Raw genomic sequence first — 14,489 nt, 5'->3', positions numbered from 1 at the left:
TCGATGTCCAATGGTTCTATGCCCGTTTATAAAGTCACTGCCTAGAAATGATGCTTAACCCATAAAAGTTGATGTTTGTCTGCAGTAATTAAGTTGTGAGACAGCTGGAAAGTTCGGGAAACAATAAGAATCGGTTATAACAGTGCATAATAAAGCCATCAGAGGATAATAGGTGATTTATAAACCAATTTACTAACCAAATACCTTCGACTCGTGGGTAAATGTTGTCAATTACCTTTCCCATAGTAACCTTCCAGCCGCGTTACGCACAGCACGCACAGTCCACGCCCTATACGCGTCACGGCAAGGAGAACCAATAGGAGATGCCTAAAATTGGAGTAACACGTCATGCTTGTGAAGTACGGAAGCCGGCTGATCCCATCACTGCCGTCGTTCCGCCCGTCCCGTAAACTACTTGGGTCTGCTTTAATCTCCAAATGCTGTAGTTTGCTGTAAGGAAACAGAATCTTTAGCTCTCGTCTGGACTCGAGGATAACCTGATTTAAAGGTAAGCGCTTAATTTTTACCGGGGAGTAGGCCGCCGGTTCTTCCTCCATTCATCAAGTGACAGGAAGTGGGTTTACGCACCATTCCGTTAGCTAACCCGGTCCACCGAACGGCGTAGCGTTAGCTCGTGGAGGCTAAGCGGCAGAGGGACCGTCAGTATCGGTGATTATCAACAACCCTTCCTGACAATTGTTCGGTTTCTACCGCCGGAATCGTTACCGATTTCCTCCCGAAACAGACGATACGAAAAGACCCCGTTTGAATTAATTCCGAGAGGAAATGTTCCGTCCTGAATCGTAACTTTGACTCTGTTGAAGAACAGGAATCGATCAAACATTGTATTTGCGGTATGTTTACGTGATTTCCAGTTTCCTCTATGATCAAAAGAAAACATTTCTAACATCAGATACCGGCAAACACCGGTTCCGGTTCAAAGGTCACATTGCGTAAAATAAATAAAAAGCCGTTTGTGAAGTGATGCCTCCGGGACACAGGACCGCGTTGAAAACAAGTGTGTTATAATTTACTCGATAGCTTCGGTGTTTGTTTATATTCTACACAGATAAAATATTACCCAATAAATCACACCATAACAAAAATAAAAAAAGATATAAAAAAATGACCCACGAAGAAATCAATAAACGTTTCATATTGTAAAGGGAATATGACTCATTCATGTTTGAACACCTACTTGATATTCACTCAGTTTATTATTTAATTATACTATTACTTGAGGAAAATAATCAGTAATCGTCCTCCCTGGCACCCAGTTGTCTGCTTTACAGAAATGTAGGTCGTATCATGACGTCACTGAACTATTCTAAATACACTTGGCTGTTTTTAATTGTGCCTTGTGACCATGGTGACGCACTGTTATGGAACATTCATTTCCTCAGGTTGTTTTACTTTTGATCATATTGATATTGGCATTGACTCATCTGAAAAAAGATGACGCCTTGAGAGGGATTCCTGCCCACGGTCCTCTCAAAAACCGGCTTTTCAGGTTTCCTATCGACACGGTTGTGCGTCACGCATTTGCAGTTCATGCGTCTTTTTTTTTTTCCATCCGTGAGATAGTTTACCGCAGCTGGTAAAAGAAGCACTAACTTGCACGCCCAGTGTCCCATTACCCGGTCCTCCTGTTGGGTTCACACCACCTCACTCTTCTCACTCTTCTCTCTCTGCTGAAGCTCCGTGATGGCGACCTACCAGGAGTTCATCCAGCAGAACGAGGACAGGGACGGGGTTCGATTCAGCTGGAATCTCTGGCCCTCTAGCCGTCTGGAAGCCACCAGGCTCGTGGTCCCGGTCTCCTGCCTGTTCACGCCGCTGAAGGAGAGGCCTGACCTGCCACCGGTCCAGTACGAGCCGGTTCTGTGTAGCCGGGCCAATTGTAAAGCAGTGCTCAACCCACTGTGGTGAGTGCGACGGAAAGAAATTGCTCTAGCAGATGTTTTCATGTTTACATGTTTAATATTTTATGTTAACTATATATTTGATCTTGTAGCGTTCAATGAAAGGAAATGGGATGGAATGATTTGAATTTATATTATTTGATTATACTTCCAGAGCTCGGCATTGGAGAATTCTCAGGCGTAATAATTGCGACGAGTCACAGAAACCATGTTTAGCCTCTTATTAGACACAGCGATGATACTTTTGCCAAGTGGATGCAAACCCGTCTTTTTTTTTTAAATCCCCTTTTCAGCCAAGTTGACTTCAGAGCGAAGATATGGGCTTGCAACTTCTGCTTCCAGAGAAATCCGGTAAGAACTGGCATTCGGAGCGTTGTTTGCTTTGACAGGAATCCGTTCCTTGACAAATATTAAAATGTGTAATTGTACTTGTTTTGTTGTTTAATTATTCTGGTTAATATTCTCGCTCTCTCTCTGTGTCTCTGCAGTTCCCTCCATCGTATGCAGGCATATCAGACATGAACCAGCCGGCTGAACTCATGCCACAGTTTTCTACCATCGAGTACATAGTACAGGTGAGAATCACACCCGTCTGTACTCGGGCCGTAGCCCCATGCGTGGATGTTGTACGTACTGAAGGTGTATTCTGCGGAGGTGAATATTAACAGTTGGCTGATAAAGGCCTCTGTAAATTATGGGGTTTATTGATCCTGCTTTTCTGTCTCAGCTCTGCACGGTAATTTAATTCACTCCTCATTGGTTCACATTCTCACGTAAGGATTGTACACGTAGCTATTGTGATCAGCGCTGGAACATTAGCCATATAGGTTTGTCGTAAGCCCAAATGTCAACCTCATCGGATTCTCACGACACTTAAGATCCCTAAGAGTTTTCCCGAATGCTAACAATTGTAGCTCCATAATCATTGCATGTGGTTTACAAACGTAATATGAGCTTGTGTCTCTGCCAGCCGTGTTACTTCACCAGAGCGCTTCATTCCTCCCCACCTCTCGACAGCGCGGACCCCAAACGCCGCTAGCGTTCCTGTATGTAGTGGACACATGCTTGGAGGAAGAGGACCTCCAGGCCCTGAAGGAGTCCCTGCAGATGTCCCTCAGCCTGCTGCCTCCCAACGCGCTGGTCGGTCTCATCACATTCGGACGCATGGTCCAGGTCCACGAGCTCAGCTGCGAGGGTATCGCTAAGAGCTACGTGTTCAGAGGCACCAAGGAGCTCTCCTCCAAACAGATCCAGGTGGGCGGAGGCTCGACTGAAAAAATAAAGACATGAGATGAGCATAACAAAGTCAAAAAGGATCCGAGCCAAGTTGCACTAGTTTGTGTTAGAATGGCGCATATGAAAATAGTCTTTTGGGCTAAATCTTTGTGTGGGGGGGGTTCATTTTTTTCAGGAGATGTTGGGTCTAACAAAAGCATCAGCATCGGGACAACAAGGGCGTCCGATGGCGGCCCCCAACACTACGGCCTCATGCAGGTACGGGGGGAGCATCCAGACCTCCCGACGTCGTAGCGGCTTCATGTCAGTTGGCGTTTCCTCTTAAAGTTTCCCTGGTGTTCATATTCAGGTTCCTGCAGCCCGTACACAGAGTCGACATGAATTTAACCGACCTGCTCGGCGAGCTCCAGAGAGATCCGTGGCCCGTCCCTCAGGGGAAACGCCCGCTCCGCTCAACCGGCGTTGCTCTGTCGGTCGCCGTCAGTCTGCTGGAGGTACAGGAGATGCACATGCAAAGACACGGATACTATTGAATGTTTAGTGCATAAACTATGCAAACGTTTCATGTGAAGTTTAAATAAACCTGAGGACAAGATGCTGTCTCTCTCACACACACACACACACACACAGACTTCAAATAGCTTGTACTTTAGCCTCTAGCAGACGACTGTGCCACATGTTCAAAGCTGAGGTTTGTAAGTTCAAAGGGCGTTTCCTTGTTTGCTGTCCGGCTTTTCTCTCGGCCACCGTTATCGTCTCTGTCTGCTGCTAATCTGCAGGGATTGGTACCCGACGCATCGGATCAGTCGCCTGTCGTACGCTACATCAGCAGACCGGAGATTAATCAGCATTAATATATGCGGGGGGGGGGGGGGGGTGATGTGGTTAAGACAAAGTCTGTGCAATGTAACACGATACGAGCAAGTACCGGCACGGTGGTTATCCTCAATTCACCTACTCCTTATCCTCAGGGTACCTTCCCCAACACGGGGGCTCGTGTGATGCTGTTCATCGGGGGACCCCCGACCCAGGGCCCGGGCATGGTGGTGGGGGACGAGCTGAAAACCCCCATCCGCTCCTGGCACGACATCCAGAAAGACAACGCTCGCCATCTGAAGAAAGCCACCAAGGTGAGTGGGAGCGTGGAGCGTGGAATCCCCCCCCCCCCCCCCCACGGCACGTGTCCGCTGACCTCGTCTTGTGCTCCTTCAGTATTACGACGCCATGGCGAACCGCTCGGCAGTGAACGGCCACAGTATTGATATCTATGCCTGCGCCTTGGATCAGACCGGACTGCTGGAAATGAAGTGCTTATCTAATCTCACCGGGTGAGTCCGTCCTGTTGAATCAGTGAAGGATGTGGGCTCGATTAGGAAGCGGCTCTGGATGTACGATTCTTTACACGCGAGCGCCTGAACATCTAGAAAAAACAGTTTGTTAAACGCTTTCAGGGGCCACATTGTGATGGGAGACTCCTTCAACACGTCCCTGTTCAAGCAGACCTTCCAGAGAGTCTTCAGCAAAGACTACAACAGCGACTTCCGCATGGCCTTCGGAGGCGTCCTCGAGGTCAAGGTAGCGGCGCCGTTTACGCCGTCGGACGAGGAGCGCTCGGAAGCTGATCGAGCATCCCGAATCATGCGAGTTTGCTCTTCTTTCAGACCTCGAGAGAGCTGAAGGTTTGCGGCGCCATCGGACCGTGTGTCACGCTCAACTCCAAGGGTCCCAGTGTTTCAGAGAACGTGAGTCCCCCCCCCCCTTTCAGATTCTTTCCACCTCCCCTGCTGACCTCTTCCACCTGGGAGCGGTAATCGCCCCCCGTTCATCACGACGCTTTCTCTGCTTTGTGTAGGAGATGGGCGTCGGTGGCACAACCCAGTGGAAAGTGTGCAGCCTGAACCCCTCCACCACTTTGGGGATGTACTTTGAGGTGGTGAATCAGGTAAGAGAAACTCTCCGGGCTGGAAGCCCCTGATGAGATGACGGCAGACGTACCGATCAAATCACAAAGCAACGAATGGATCCATTTATTAAGCTTGTTAAATACTAGAATGTGATTAAAGATTTTAGTCTCACTGACTTTGTGTGTGTGTGTGTGTTTAGCACAATGCGCCAATTCCCCAGGGGGGCCGGGGGGCGATCCAGTTCATAACCCAGTACCAGCATTCCAACACGCAGCGGCGGATCCGGGTCTCGACCATCGCCAGGAAGTGAGCCACCTTGTTTCTGTGATCTGCTTCTAATGAGCTTTCATGTCAACCCATCACCTCGGGTTATTTAACAACCGAGTCCGTGCTCATTTTGGTGTTTATCATTTTAAACTGACAGTTTGAATCAATATTAGCCTCTGTTTACATTCCTCATTCTGTTGAGGCCTGTAGGGACTCTTGGGGACTGGGACGCACCCATGCTCACTTTTAAATCGCCGCCCCCCCCTCCCGGCTGTTTCCTTTCTTCCTATCAAAGCTGGGCAGATGCGCAGACACAAATCCAGCACATCGAGTCGTCGTTCGACCAGGAAGCGGCCGCGGTGCTCATGGCGCGTCTGGGAGTCTTCCGAGCCGAGTCGGAGGAGGGGCCGGATGTCCTGCGTTGGCTCGACAGGCAGCTGATCCGTCTGGTTAGTCCCTGTGTGACGAGTGGAATGACGCCATCTTGTCTTTGTTGATGCAGTCAAATCGGTGAATGCGTTCAACGGTCAAACGGCGTTCTTGTCTCTCCGCTTTCAGTGTCAGAAGTTCGGCCAGTTCAATAAAGACGATCCGACATCCTTCAGGTTGTCCGAGACGCTTTCGCTGTACCCACAGGTGAAACGTCATTAGAGAACATCATCGGTTCTGACGTGCCACGTTTGGATTGTTTAGCATTAAATGCACAAAAAATAATGACGTGATTTGAAAATAAAAATAAAAAATGTCTTCCTGCAGTTTATGTTCCACCTGCGCCGGTCGCCCTTCCTGCAAGTGTTCAACAACAGCCCGGACGAGTCGTCCTACTACCGGCACCACTTTGTCAGGCAGGACCTGACCCAGTCCCTGATCATGATCCAGCCCATCCTCTACTCGTACTCCTTCTACGGACCACCAGAGGTCAGCCCCACACCCCGCACCGCACCGCGTCGCTGTCTGATGGCTGCATTCTGAACTGTGTTCTGCGTTGCAGCCGGTTCTCCTGGACAGCGGCAGCATCCTGCCCGATCGGATCCTGCTGATGGACACTTTCTTCCAGCTGGTTATCTACCACGGCGAGGTAAGCGGACGCATCTCCTCGTCAAACGTGCCCCTCACGCCCCTCACGCCCCTCCTGCCTTTCCGAATGTCGCGTTCCTCTTTGTTCCCAGACCATGGCGCAGTGGCAGAAGGCCGGCTACCAGGAAATGCCGGAGTACGAGAACTTCAAGCAGCTGCTGCAGGCGCCGCTGGACGACGCCCAGGAGATCCTGCAGACGCGCTTCCCCATGCCGCGCTACGTCAACACCGAGCACGGGGGCTCGCAGGCTCGCTTCCTGCTCTCCAAAGTCAACCCGTCACAGACGCACAACAATATCTACGCCATGGGACAGGTACGGCAAAACAAGAGTCAGCCCAGCTGATTGAAGGTGCTTTTAAGACGTGACGGTTCAGGACAGGACATTCGTACCGGCGTGAAGCACTTTCTCAAAGGTTCCGAATCCTCTCATTCTCTTTCCGCATCCAAATCAAGACTTAAAAACGGCCCCCAGGCATGTCCTCCTGGGTGAAACGACAATCTTCCCTGACAGCTCTAAAGATTTAAAGCCAAACTGGCAGGAAACGCGGGTTCTGGATTAGCTAAGTGAGGGAGATTGAAAGCTGAAAATAGCCTTAATCTTTATTTCCCAAGTGACGGAAGCGCTGAACTCTAACCTCCAGTGTCCAAACATTCCGGATTCATCTGTGATGGTCTGAAAATGAGCTTCTTGAGGGGCAAAGAACTCGCATAAGCTAATGTTAGCGGTAAAATGCTTACTTAAATCGATCACAGGATCAGAGTTCTTCCTTGTAAAGATCCGTGTACAAAATCGCTCAAGCCGTTTTCCGCCATCCTGCAGGAGGCCGGCGCCCCGATCCTCACCGATGACGTCAGCCTGCAGGTCTTCATGGACCACCTGAAGAAACTGGCCGTGTCCAGCTCAGCGTAGACGCCGCTGCTCCGAGAGAAGAAGCGATCAGACCCTTAGGGACCCGTCAACATTTCTTCTGTGTCCGTAGAGGAGACGAACCCAGAACCTACCGTATGTGCATGTTTGATCTCACCGAGCCGTTATCGGTGCCGCATGCAACGAAAGGAACGGGAGCAGCACATTCCTCATCTGAAGTCCGGGGACGGTTCTGCTCATTTCTGGTACTCGACTGCCGTCGTGTCGGCAATATTAGAGTCTCTATTTCTCTGTAACATGTGACAACCTTCTCTGACATGCAGAACGATTTTACCAGTAATTTATATTATTGTTTGTCCTAAATATTCTCCTGAATCAAGTATAGTGGTGTCGCTGATGCTGGGGGGGGGGCGTTCACACCCGGTGGCTTGTTAACTGCTTTATTTACCCCTTGCGTCTTAAACGGTTCAGGCCTCTCATTCCTGCCCGGTTGTTTTTGGAATCAAACTTTATTGTATTGTCGGACGTATAAAACGGATGCTTGTCTGGATTCTTAAACCTCGACAGGAAGTGGATTCTGTCTGCGTCGCCTGTCCTGGCCTCGGCGTGTAAAATCCCATGATGGATTTCCACGCGGAAGTCGGAGATTAGCGGAGATGCTCGTGTGTGTGTGTGTGTGTGTTGCTGCAGATCGGAAGCGACGCACCCTTAACAATTGCCTTTTTTTCCCCATTCGGTTCCACTCCACATAAAACCCACAACGCCCAATCTAAATCACTGTAAGCTGATTTCAGAGCACGCAGACAGTATGACTTCGAGGATCAGTCAACAGCAGCTTATGAAGATTAATCCTGAGGGGCTATCTGTTTTAGAGGCAAATTTGACTCTTGGCCGCTTTAAGATGAAGTTGCGGCTGAGATACGAATGAAGTCTGCGTCCATCAGGAGCTTAATGCCTCCCGCCGTTGTCGCATATGCTGCAAAGGTAGTCAACGCTAAAGAAAGGGCTCTTCATCTCTGACTAAAAGCTCCTTGTTAGATCTGTGTATATATATCTTTCTGTTTGGTGACGCAGCTGCGTTTGATCTGATTCCATATCGACATTGTCTCAAATAAAATACGTTTTCATTCCAATCTCAGTGTCTCTGCTCGAAAAACTGGACACATGCAACAAGGCTGGCGCTGCGCAGGTCCGGTGATGTTCAGAGGTTTCTTTCTTCATTCAGGATGCTCATGTCCATGGGATTCCCAACCTCAGGCAAAGCTGGAAAGAAATGCGTTGTTTTATTATCTATCAAATCCTAACGGATCAGTTCGGCCAGAGAATCCGTTCTGGCTTCCGTCCCAGATAACTTGTGTAAGAGTTTTAGATAGAATATGTCCGAGCACATTTCTATAACTATGATTGACACGATACTTTCATCAGATGATGATGAAGACCATACGGAAAAATCAAGGTCAAACCTGCACCGACTGTTGGTACTGCCTATTTTTATATATATATATACACACACACCAAAGCAGGAGTTAATTCTGATGCTAAATGAAATGTCCATCCGTACCAGTGGTAATTGAAATAATAATAATAAAACTGAAAGTTACACTAGAGCACCAGAAAATTCACTACGTACAAGCAAGAAGGTAAAAGCAAGTTAGAAAACAAAATACCAGCACCTCCGCACTGTACTTTAGTAAATGTATAAGTCCGACGCTGGCACCGAAGGAACCCATTTATATTGAAATGAGACCTGCACTCACTTTCAGCAATTACTTGGAGTGCAGCGTTTGATGTCTGCAGTGTTCTCTCAGCAGGCGAGCAGAAAACTAGTTCAGCTTTATTCCCGATGTCAAAATGAAATCACAGTCCACAAACCACGCACCTGAGCTGCCTGAGATTCATGCTGCATCCGTCGTCGTGTAGTTATTCTCCTGTTGCAGGTCATGGAGGAAGTCTGGACATCCGCTCCCTCACACTGGAGAAAATGACTTGCAGTGGGTTATCTTTAGAGCAGGGATTCATTTGCCAGAAGCAGGAAGCAGCCGATCGTCCACACAGACGGACTTTACTGGCTCTGGACTTTTAATATGCTGCTGTTATAAATGAGAAGGGAGGACAGGAGGACACAGAACTGAGAGGAGTTCAGAGTGAGATTTACTCCCAACCAATTATGGAGAAGATTTGTCAAATTAAATTTGTTGTTTCTGTGTGCAAAAGGCTGCGTAAAGTTTTAATCCTGAGAAATGACAACAGAAGAATGTGCCTCTCCCTGCTCGATTAAGTTCTGAGGGGGGGGCATGCCAAGGTGGGAATCGCCTGCAGCATCAGATTGTTCAGTGTCTATCCAGACCTCTGGAGATGGAAAGGTTGCTTCAGCACTGTTTGGGGGGGGGACTCTTGTGGAGTCATCTCTACTTGGCTCGGTGTGCAGAGATCAGCAGACCCCCTGCGGTTCGGTCATTGGTCTGGACGAGAGGACACGGATCAGCTTCTCTGAAATCACAAACGTGATCTCAGAACTCAGAAGTGAAGCCAACGGCGAGCAGGAAAAGCTTTGAACGTTTCCATTTATTTTACTGATGGAGAGCTTTTTATTTAAAGCACATTAATAAAATGAATGAACTAATTCATTACACGTGATTGTCATCTTTCTCTCGCTGATGGCCACAGCTCAGCGGCTGCAGATGGAAACGGACACTTGGCTCTGCAGCAGGCGCGTGTTTCATAGAAGAGAAACACGACAAAGATAGGAAGACGTTTCATGTATGATCACATCAAAGCGACCACGTGCCACCGACTGAAGGGGGGGGGGGGGGGGGCAGCGCGTGCGTCATTAGAAAATCCCATCCGTGATGTCATCAAAGCGTCAAATCCTTTGACAATGTGACTTCCTATAGGATGAACGCTCGTGGGGGAACCGCGCGTGAAGGAGACAGAAAGTCTAATGATGTGGTTCACAGCTGAGCTCAGCGTGGGGATGCTGATGCTGATGCTGATGCTGATGCTGATGCTGATGCTGATGCTGCGCTGCGCACCCGCTGACGCACGGAAGCTGTCGCACGGAAGCTGTCGCGTTCCAAATGGGACCCGCGCCTCCCCGGGTGCGCTTAGCCCGGGACGTCTCCTGAACCTGTCGGGTCATCCTCCTCCTCGCAGACGATGAAGACGACGCGCCGATGCAGGACCCTGACGTCAGTCGGCTTGAACTTCTTCGCCCTGTTCTTCTCCATCAGCGCGTTCGCGACGACCTACTGGTGCGTGGGCACGCAGAGAGTCCCCAAGCCGAAGTGCAGCAAGCTGAGGACGCACCAGTGCATCGACTACGGGGTGAACGAGACCGACCCCAACAAGGTGGTGTACAGCTGGGAGACCGGGGACGACAGGTTCCTGTTCAGACAGTTCCACACCGGCATCTGGCTGTCGTGCGAGGAAAACATCCACGATGAAAGTAAGGGGGGTGGGGGGTATATTTGAACACCTGTGAAATTGTCCGTCTTTTTTACCCACATAGTTGAAATGAATAAATATGAAATCAGGGCTGTCTTTAAAAAAATTAGTATTATTATTATTATTTTTAGTTTGTAAAGGGTTTTGAAGATCTCTTTGCAGATATGTTGCTTTTATAGAATTTATTCACTGCTTTAGATCAAGAAATATAAATGCAGCTAATAAAATGAGATCAATTCAGAGAAATGTAGCCAAAATATTAATACAAACACAAACATCAGAAGAGTTTTATTTTTCTCAGTGACATCACCAAAAGGATCTGAAGGCTTTTTTCCCTCTTTTCTTAACTTTATACTTTAAATTTTTCAACTTAACCATAATGTTAAAAAACACAATCCGTTCTTTAATTTTGTGAATCTTAACCTCAAATTAATTTCTTTGAAATTTTTGCTTCATTTCAGACTCCATCAGTTTAATCAGTTTTAACTGTCCACTATTTAAACGATCTCCTCTGGAAACTCATTTTAACTCAGATTAATTATTCCAATTCATGATTATTTGGGGATAATCGTCCTCCATTAATATCAGTCTATTTATCAAATTGCACATTTCCCCTCTATACTCTATCTGGCACTGAAAGCAGCGCAACCAGCAGCAGTAATGAATGCAAGGATTGAAGCAGATGCTCTACCCCACATCCAGTGTTGTGGAATCCAGCCCAGGGCTGCAGCACTTGAGAGGGGAAGGACGTGATTGCTTCACCGCTTAAGCCAAACAGTGAATGATGCTTTATTTCTTCACCCGGGGAAAGTAATTCATCTGTTCATTCAATAACAAGACGCAAAGGTGGCATGCATCAGAGTTCCTTTGGGTTCATCTCCCAACTCAACAACCCGCCGGTGTGACATTAATCCAAAGCAAATAATGCAAATGCATGCAAATGCTACATGTCACCGTATAAATGAACCAAGCATTGAGATTATCCAAGACGGAATGGCCGCACATGTTTATCTCATCAAGTGGCTGTACGATGGAGGGCGGCTCAGACAGCTTGAGTTAATGAGGATTATGCAACAGGGCCTTGATGAGTTTTTCCGCAAAACAGCTGCTGCCACGCTGTTTCTACCTGATTACAACAAATCCGGTGACACGCGCTGCTCTCGACAGATGACAGCGGGTAAGCGCCACGCCAAGGGTGGTTTGCTGATATCCCGTTAGGCTGATGGAGGCTGTCATCTCGCACATTCTTCGTAATCATTTCTTCTCTTATAGGTGAAATTCTACTTAAAGCGCCTGCAATTCAGAATGACTAGATCCAGATGTTAGGCAGGCCGCAACGACTCAGCAGCTGGAGAATTATAAGATGTTTTTCTCAAACGTTCTCTCATTCTGCATTTATTCACCTCTCTGGATTTGTGAACTCAGCGTTTCGTGTCGCTGTGGGGTCAGCGCCTGACCTTTGCCCTTGACAGACTCAATCATTTGGCACATTCATGTCCAAACCCAAGATAAATATCAACGGTAAACGCAGTTCTTAATAATAAAAGCTCATCTTTTCGTTGTAGGTGAGCGATGCCGAAGCTTCATCGACTTGGCCCCTGCATCAGAGAAAGGTGAGAGTCCACCGTTCATCTTTAAAAGGCCCCTCCCTCTCTGTTCTCTAACAACCCCCACTGATCGAGGACACGTCATCACTGGGGTTGCTACTGACCCGCACCAACCAGCCCAGCGGGAACAGAGAGACAAACTCGCTGTCGTCAGTGTGGGCTCGTGTTCGTGCATGCAGGCTAATGAAATGTGCCGCTCTTGCAGGGATGCTCTGGCTGTCGCTGGTTTCTGAGATACTCTACATTGTCCTGCTGCTTGTGGGCTTCAGTCTCATGTGCTTAGAGCTCGTCCACTCCAGCAACGTCATCGATGGTCTCAAGCTCAATGCCTTCGCCGCCGTCTTCACCGTCCTATCAGGTAGTTTGGTTTTAGTTTTGGTCCATCGCTCCGCCCCGTCAGCATCCCATGATAGCAGATTGTGTGTGCGTGGAAAGGCTTCATCGTGTATTTGAGCCGCGTGTCAACTAAACCCGCGTGTTCTTTCAGGTCTTCTCGGGATGGTGGCTCATGTGATGTACACGCAGGTCTTCCAGGTCACTGTCAGCCTCGGACCGCCCGATTGGAGGCCATACAACTGGGACTACGGCTGGTCTTTCTGGTAAACCCCTGAAACCTCACACTTTCTGTTCACTAATGATCACACGAAGCTTTGCTTTATCAAACCAGATGAGGGATTCCATTCAGCCTGTAGCATACAGTCCTCTGCTGCAGCGCTGTCGCTAATGAAAAAACCCAAATCTCTCATGTTATGGCAGGATTAGGCTTTGGTGTCCAAAGCCCCAATAGAGGCGTGATTGGAATTGCATAAGGCGATAATAATTCACTCCTTTACAATATGCACAGTATGCTGAAAACGCCTTTGCGAGGCAAAACAATTCCCGACCTTTGTGAAAAGTACATTAGAGCGTGATTGAATGTCTCATCTCGGATGCGGACCCGGAATGCCTTTGGGAACTAGAAGGATTGGATGCGATTGACACTTATCTCTGCAAACAGAAATATTGAAGGAAGAGTGTAAAAACGCTATTTGTGTGTCCCGACACGGTTGTTCAAACGCGAGCTTCCCAGTCTTTGATTTGCCTTTGCTTCCGCTCTGCTCTCCCCCAGCATGGCCTGGGCTTCCTTCACCTGCTGCATGGGCGCTTCGGTCACCACCATCAACTCCTACACCAAGACCGTCATTGAGTTCAGGCGCAAACGCAAGACCTTTGAGCAAAGCATCCGAGAGGAGCACGCACGGGAGGCGTTCGGATATTTCCAGGAACACTCTGTGCACTCCGTCTCCAAATCTGTGGACTTCTACCCCGGACATACCCCGAAAAGCGGCAGGAGAACCCCCCTCCCTGGTGACGCTTTAGATTTGAGTGATATTGCAGGGTCTTTGGGGGAGGAGCAGTGTTGAGTGGGGCGGTTGGCGGTGGCGTTTTCGACAGAGGGGGGGGATTCCAGCTCCATCAAATATCGACGCTGCTCTGAAGGTGGGTGTGTTGGTGTCACAAAAGAGCTTCACACCAACTAGTGGTGAAAATCGATTGCACGGATGAAGGTGCGTTCTGGCCGTGTCGATTTGATTGATGTGTGTTACGTACACCCAGAGGAGCATGAATATCCTTATCAATCAAGGCAAAGGCAGGCAAACAGCATAGCAGGTGTTCATTCACCATTAACAAGAGCCAAGCGGTGAGCAGACATGCAAATATACATTGTAAATAGGCCAGTGTATGTAAGTGTGCAGTATTTTCTCCTGGGAAATTGTGTTCCATTTTTCTTTTGGGTGTTTCGTTGTCTCATGGAGCCTGAAATGATGCGAACTGTAATAGAAACGTAACATAAAGGTTGAAGGAAGGATCGACCAGCAGGACATCGCTACACGTAACTCCAATGGTTTTACATTTCAATCTCACTTTTTTGTTTTAATCAAAGTGTAAATCCTGTAAAGAAGCCTTTTTTCAGTGTTTCAGGCAACACGCTGGATAGTTATTCATTAATTCTCTGATTTGGAATTTTTCAACCGGGAAAATGCATAAAATTAGCTGAAATGTGATATGTAAACATACAAAAAAATATGTTTTTACATTTTCTATAAGGTTGTGACACATTTTATGTAGGAAACACAGTTTAGAACATTTATAACGTGATGGAAGAACAACGTCACGGAGCCG

The 14,489-nt window shown here is 48.0% G+C and overlaps 2 protein-coding genes across 2 annotated transcripts; both read left to right on the top strand.

Annotated features, from left to right (window-relative positions):
- The first annotated feature begins 1,692 nt into the window (after window positions 1–1,692).
- On the top strand, window positions 1,693–8,402 carry sec23b (SEC23 homolog B, coat complex II component). Its single transcript, XM_068750649.1, has 18 exons — window positions 1,693–1,925; window positions 2,216–2,273; window positions 2,411–2,497; window positions 2,940–3,176; window positions 3,334–3,416; window positions 3,508–3,652; window positions 4,130–4,288; window positions 4,371–4,486; window positions 4,610–4,733; window positions 4,820–4,900; window positions 5,011–5,100; window positions 5,262–5,368; window positions 5,625–5,778; window positions 5,888–5,965; window positions 6,086–6,247; window positions 6,321–6,407; window positions 6,499–6,720; window positions 7,228–8,402. Exons 1-18 carry the CDS (start codon window positions 1,705–1,707, stop codon window positions 7,315–7,317), a joined length of 2,301 nt encoding a protein of 766 aa, XP_068606750.1. The 5' UTR covers window positions 1,693–1,704; the 3' UTR covers window positions 7,318–8,402.
- Window positions 8,403–10,431: 2,029 nt separating this feature from the next.
- Window positions 10,432–13,729, top strand: gsg1l (gsg1-like). Its single transcript, XM_068750953.1, has 5 exons — window positions 10,432–10,720; window positions 12,285–12,332; window positions 12,532–12,684; window positions 12,814–12,925; window positions 13,435–13,729. Exons 1-5 carry the CDS (start codon window positions 10,432–10,434, stop codon window positions 13,727–13,729), a joined length of 897 nt encoding a protein of 298 aa, XP_068607054.1.
- The last annotated feature ends 760 nt before the right edge of the window (window positions 13,730–14,489 follow it).

The sequence above is a fragment of the Brachionichthys hirsutus genome, chromosome 17 (assembly GCF_040956055.1).
Source record: "Brachionichthys hirsutus isolate HB-005 chromosome 17, CSIRO-AGI_Bhir_v1, whole genome shotgun sequence".
In the NCBI taxonomy this organism is placed as follows: domain Eukaryota; kingdom Metazoa; phylum Chordata; class Actinopteri; order Lophiiformes; family Brachionichthyidae; genus Brachionichthys; species Brachionichthys hirsutus.
The sequence above is the reverse complement of the archived record's forward strand: the minus strand, read 5'-3'. Positions and strand labels throughout refer to the sequence as shown.

Coding starts and splice junctions, on each gene's coding strand:
- sec23b (XM_068750649.1), top strand. CDS start 1,705: ATGGCGACCTACCAGGAGTTCATCCAGCAGAACGAGGACAGGGACGGG. Junction 3,177..3,333: donor TCTCCTCCAAACAGATCCAG/GTGGGCGGAGGC, acceptor CATTTTTTTCAG/GAGATGTTGGGTCTAACAAA. Junction 5,101..5,261: donor ACTTTGAGGTGGTGAATCAG/GTAAGAGAAACT, acceptor GTGTGTGTTTAG/CACAATGCGCCAATTCCCCA.
- gsg1l (XM_068750953.1), top strand. CDS start 10,432: ATGAAGACGACGCGCCGATGCAGGACCCTGACGTCAGTCGGCTTGAAC. Junction 10,721..12,284: donor GGAAAACATCCACGATGAAA/GTAAGGGGGGTG, acceptor TTTTCGTTGTAG/GTGAGCGATGCCGAAGCTTC. Junction 12,926..13,434: donor GACTACGGCTGGTCTTTCTG/GTAAACCCCTGA, acceptor GCTCTCCCCCAG/CATGGCCTGGGCTTCCTTCA.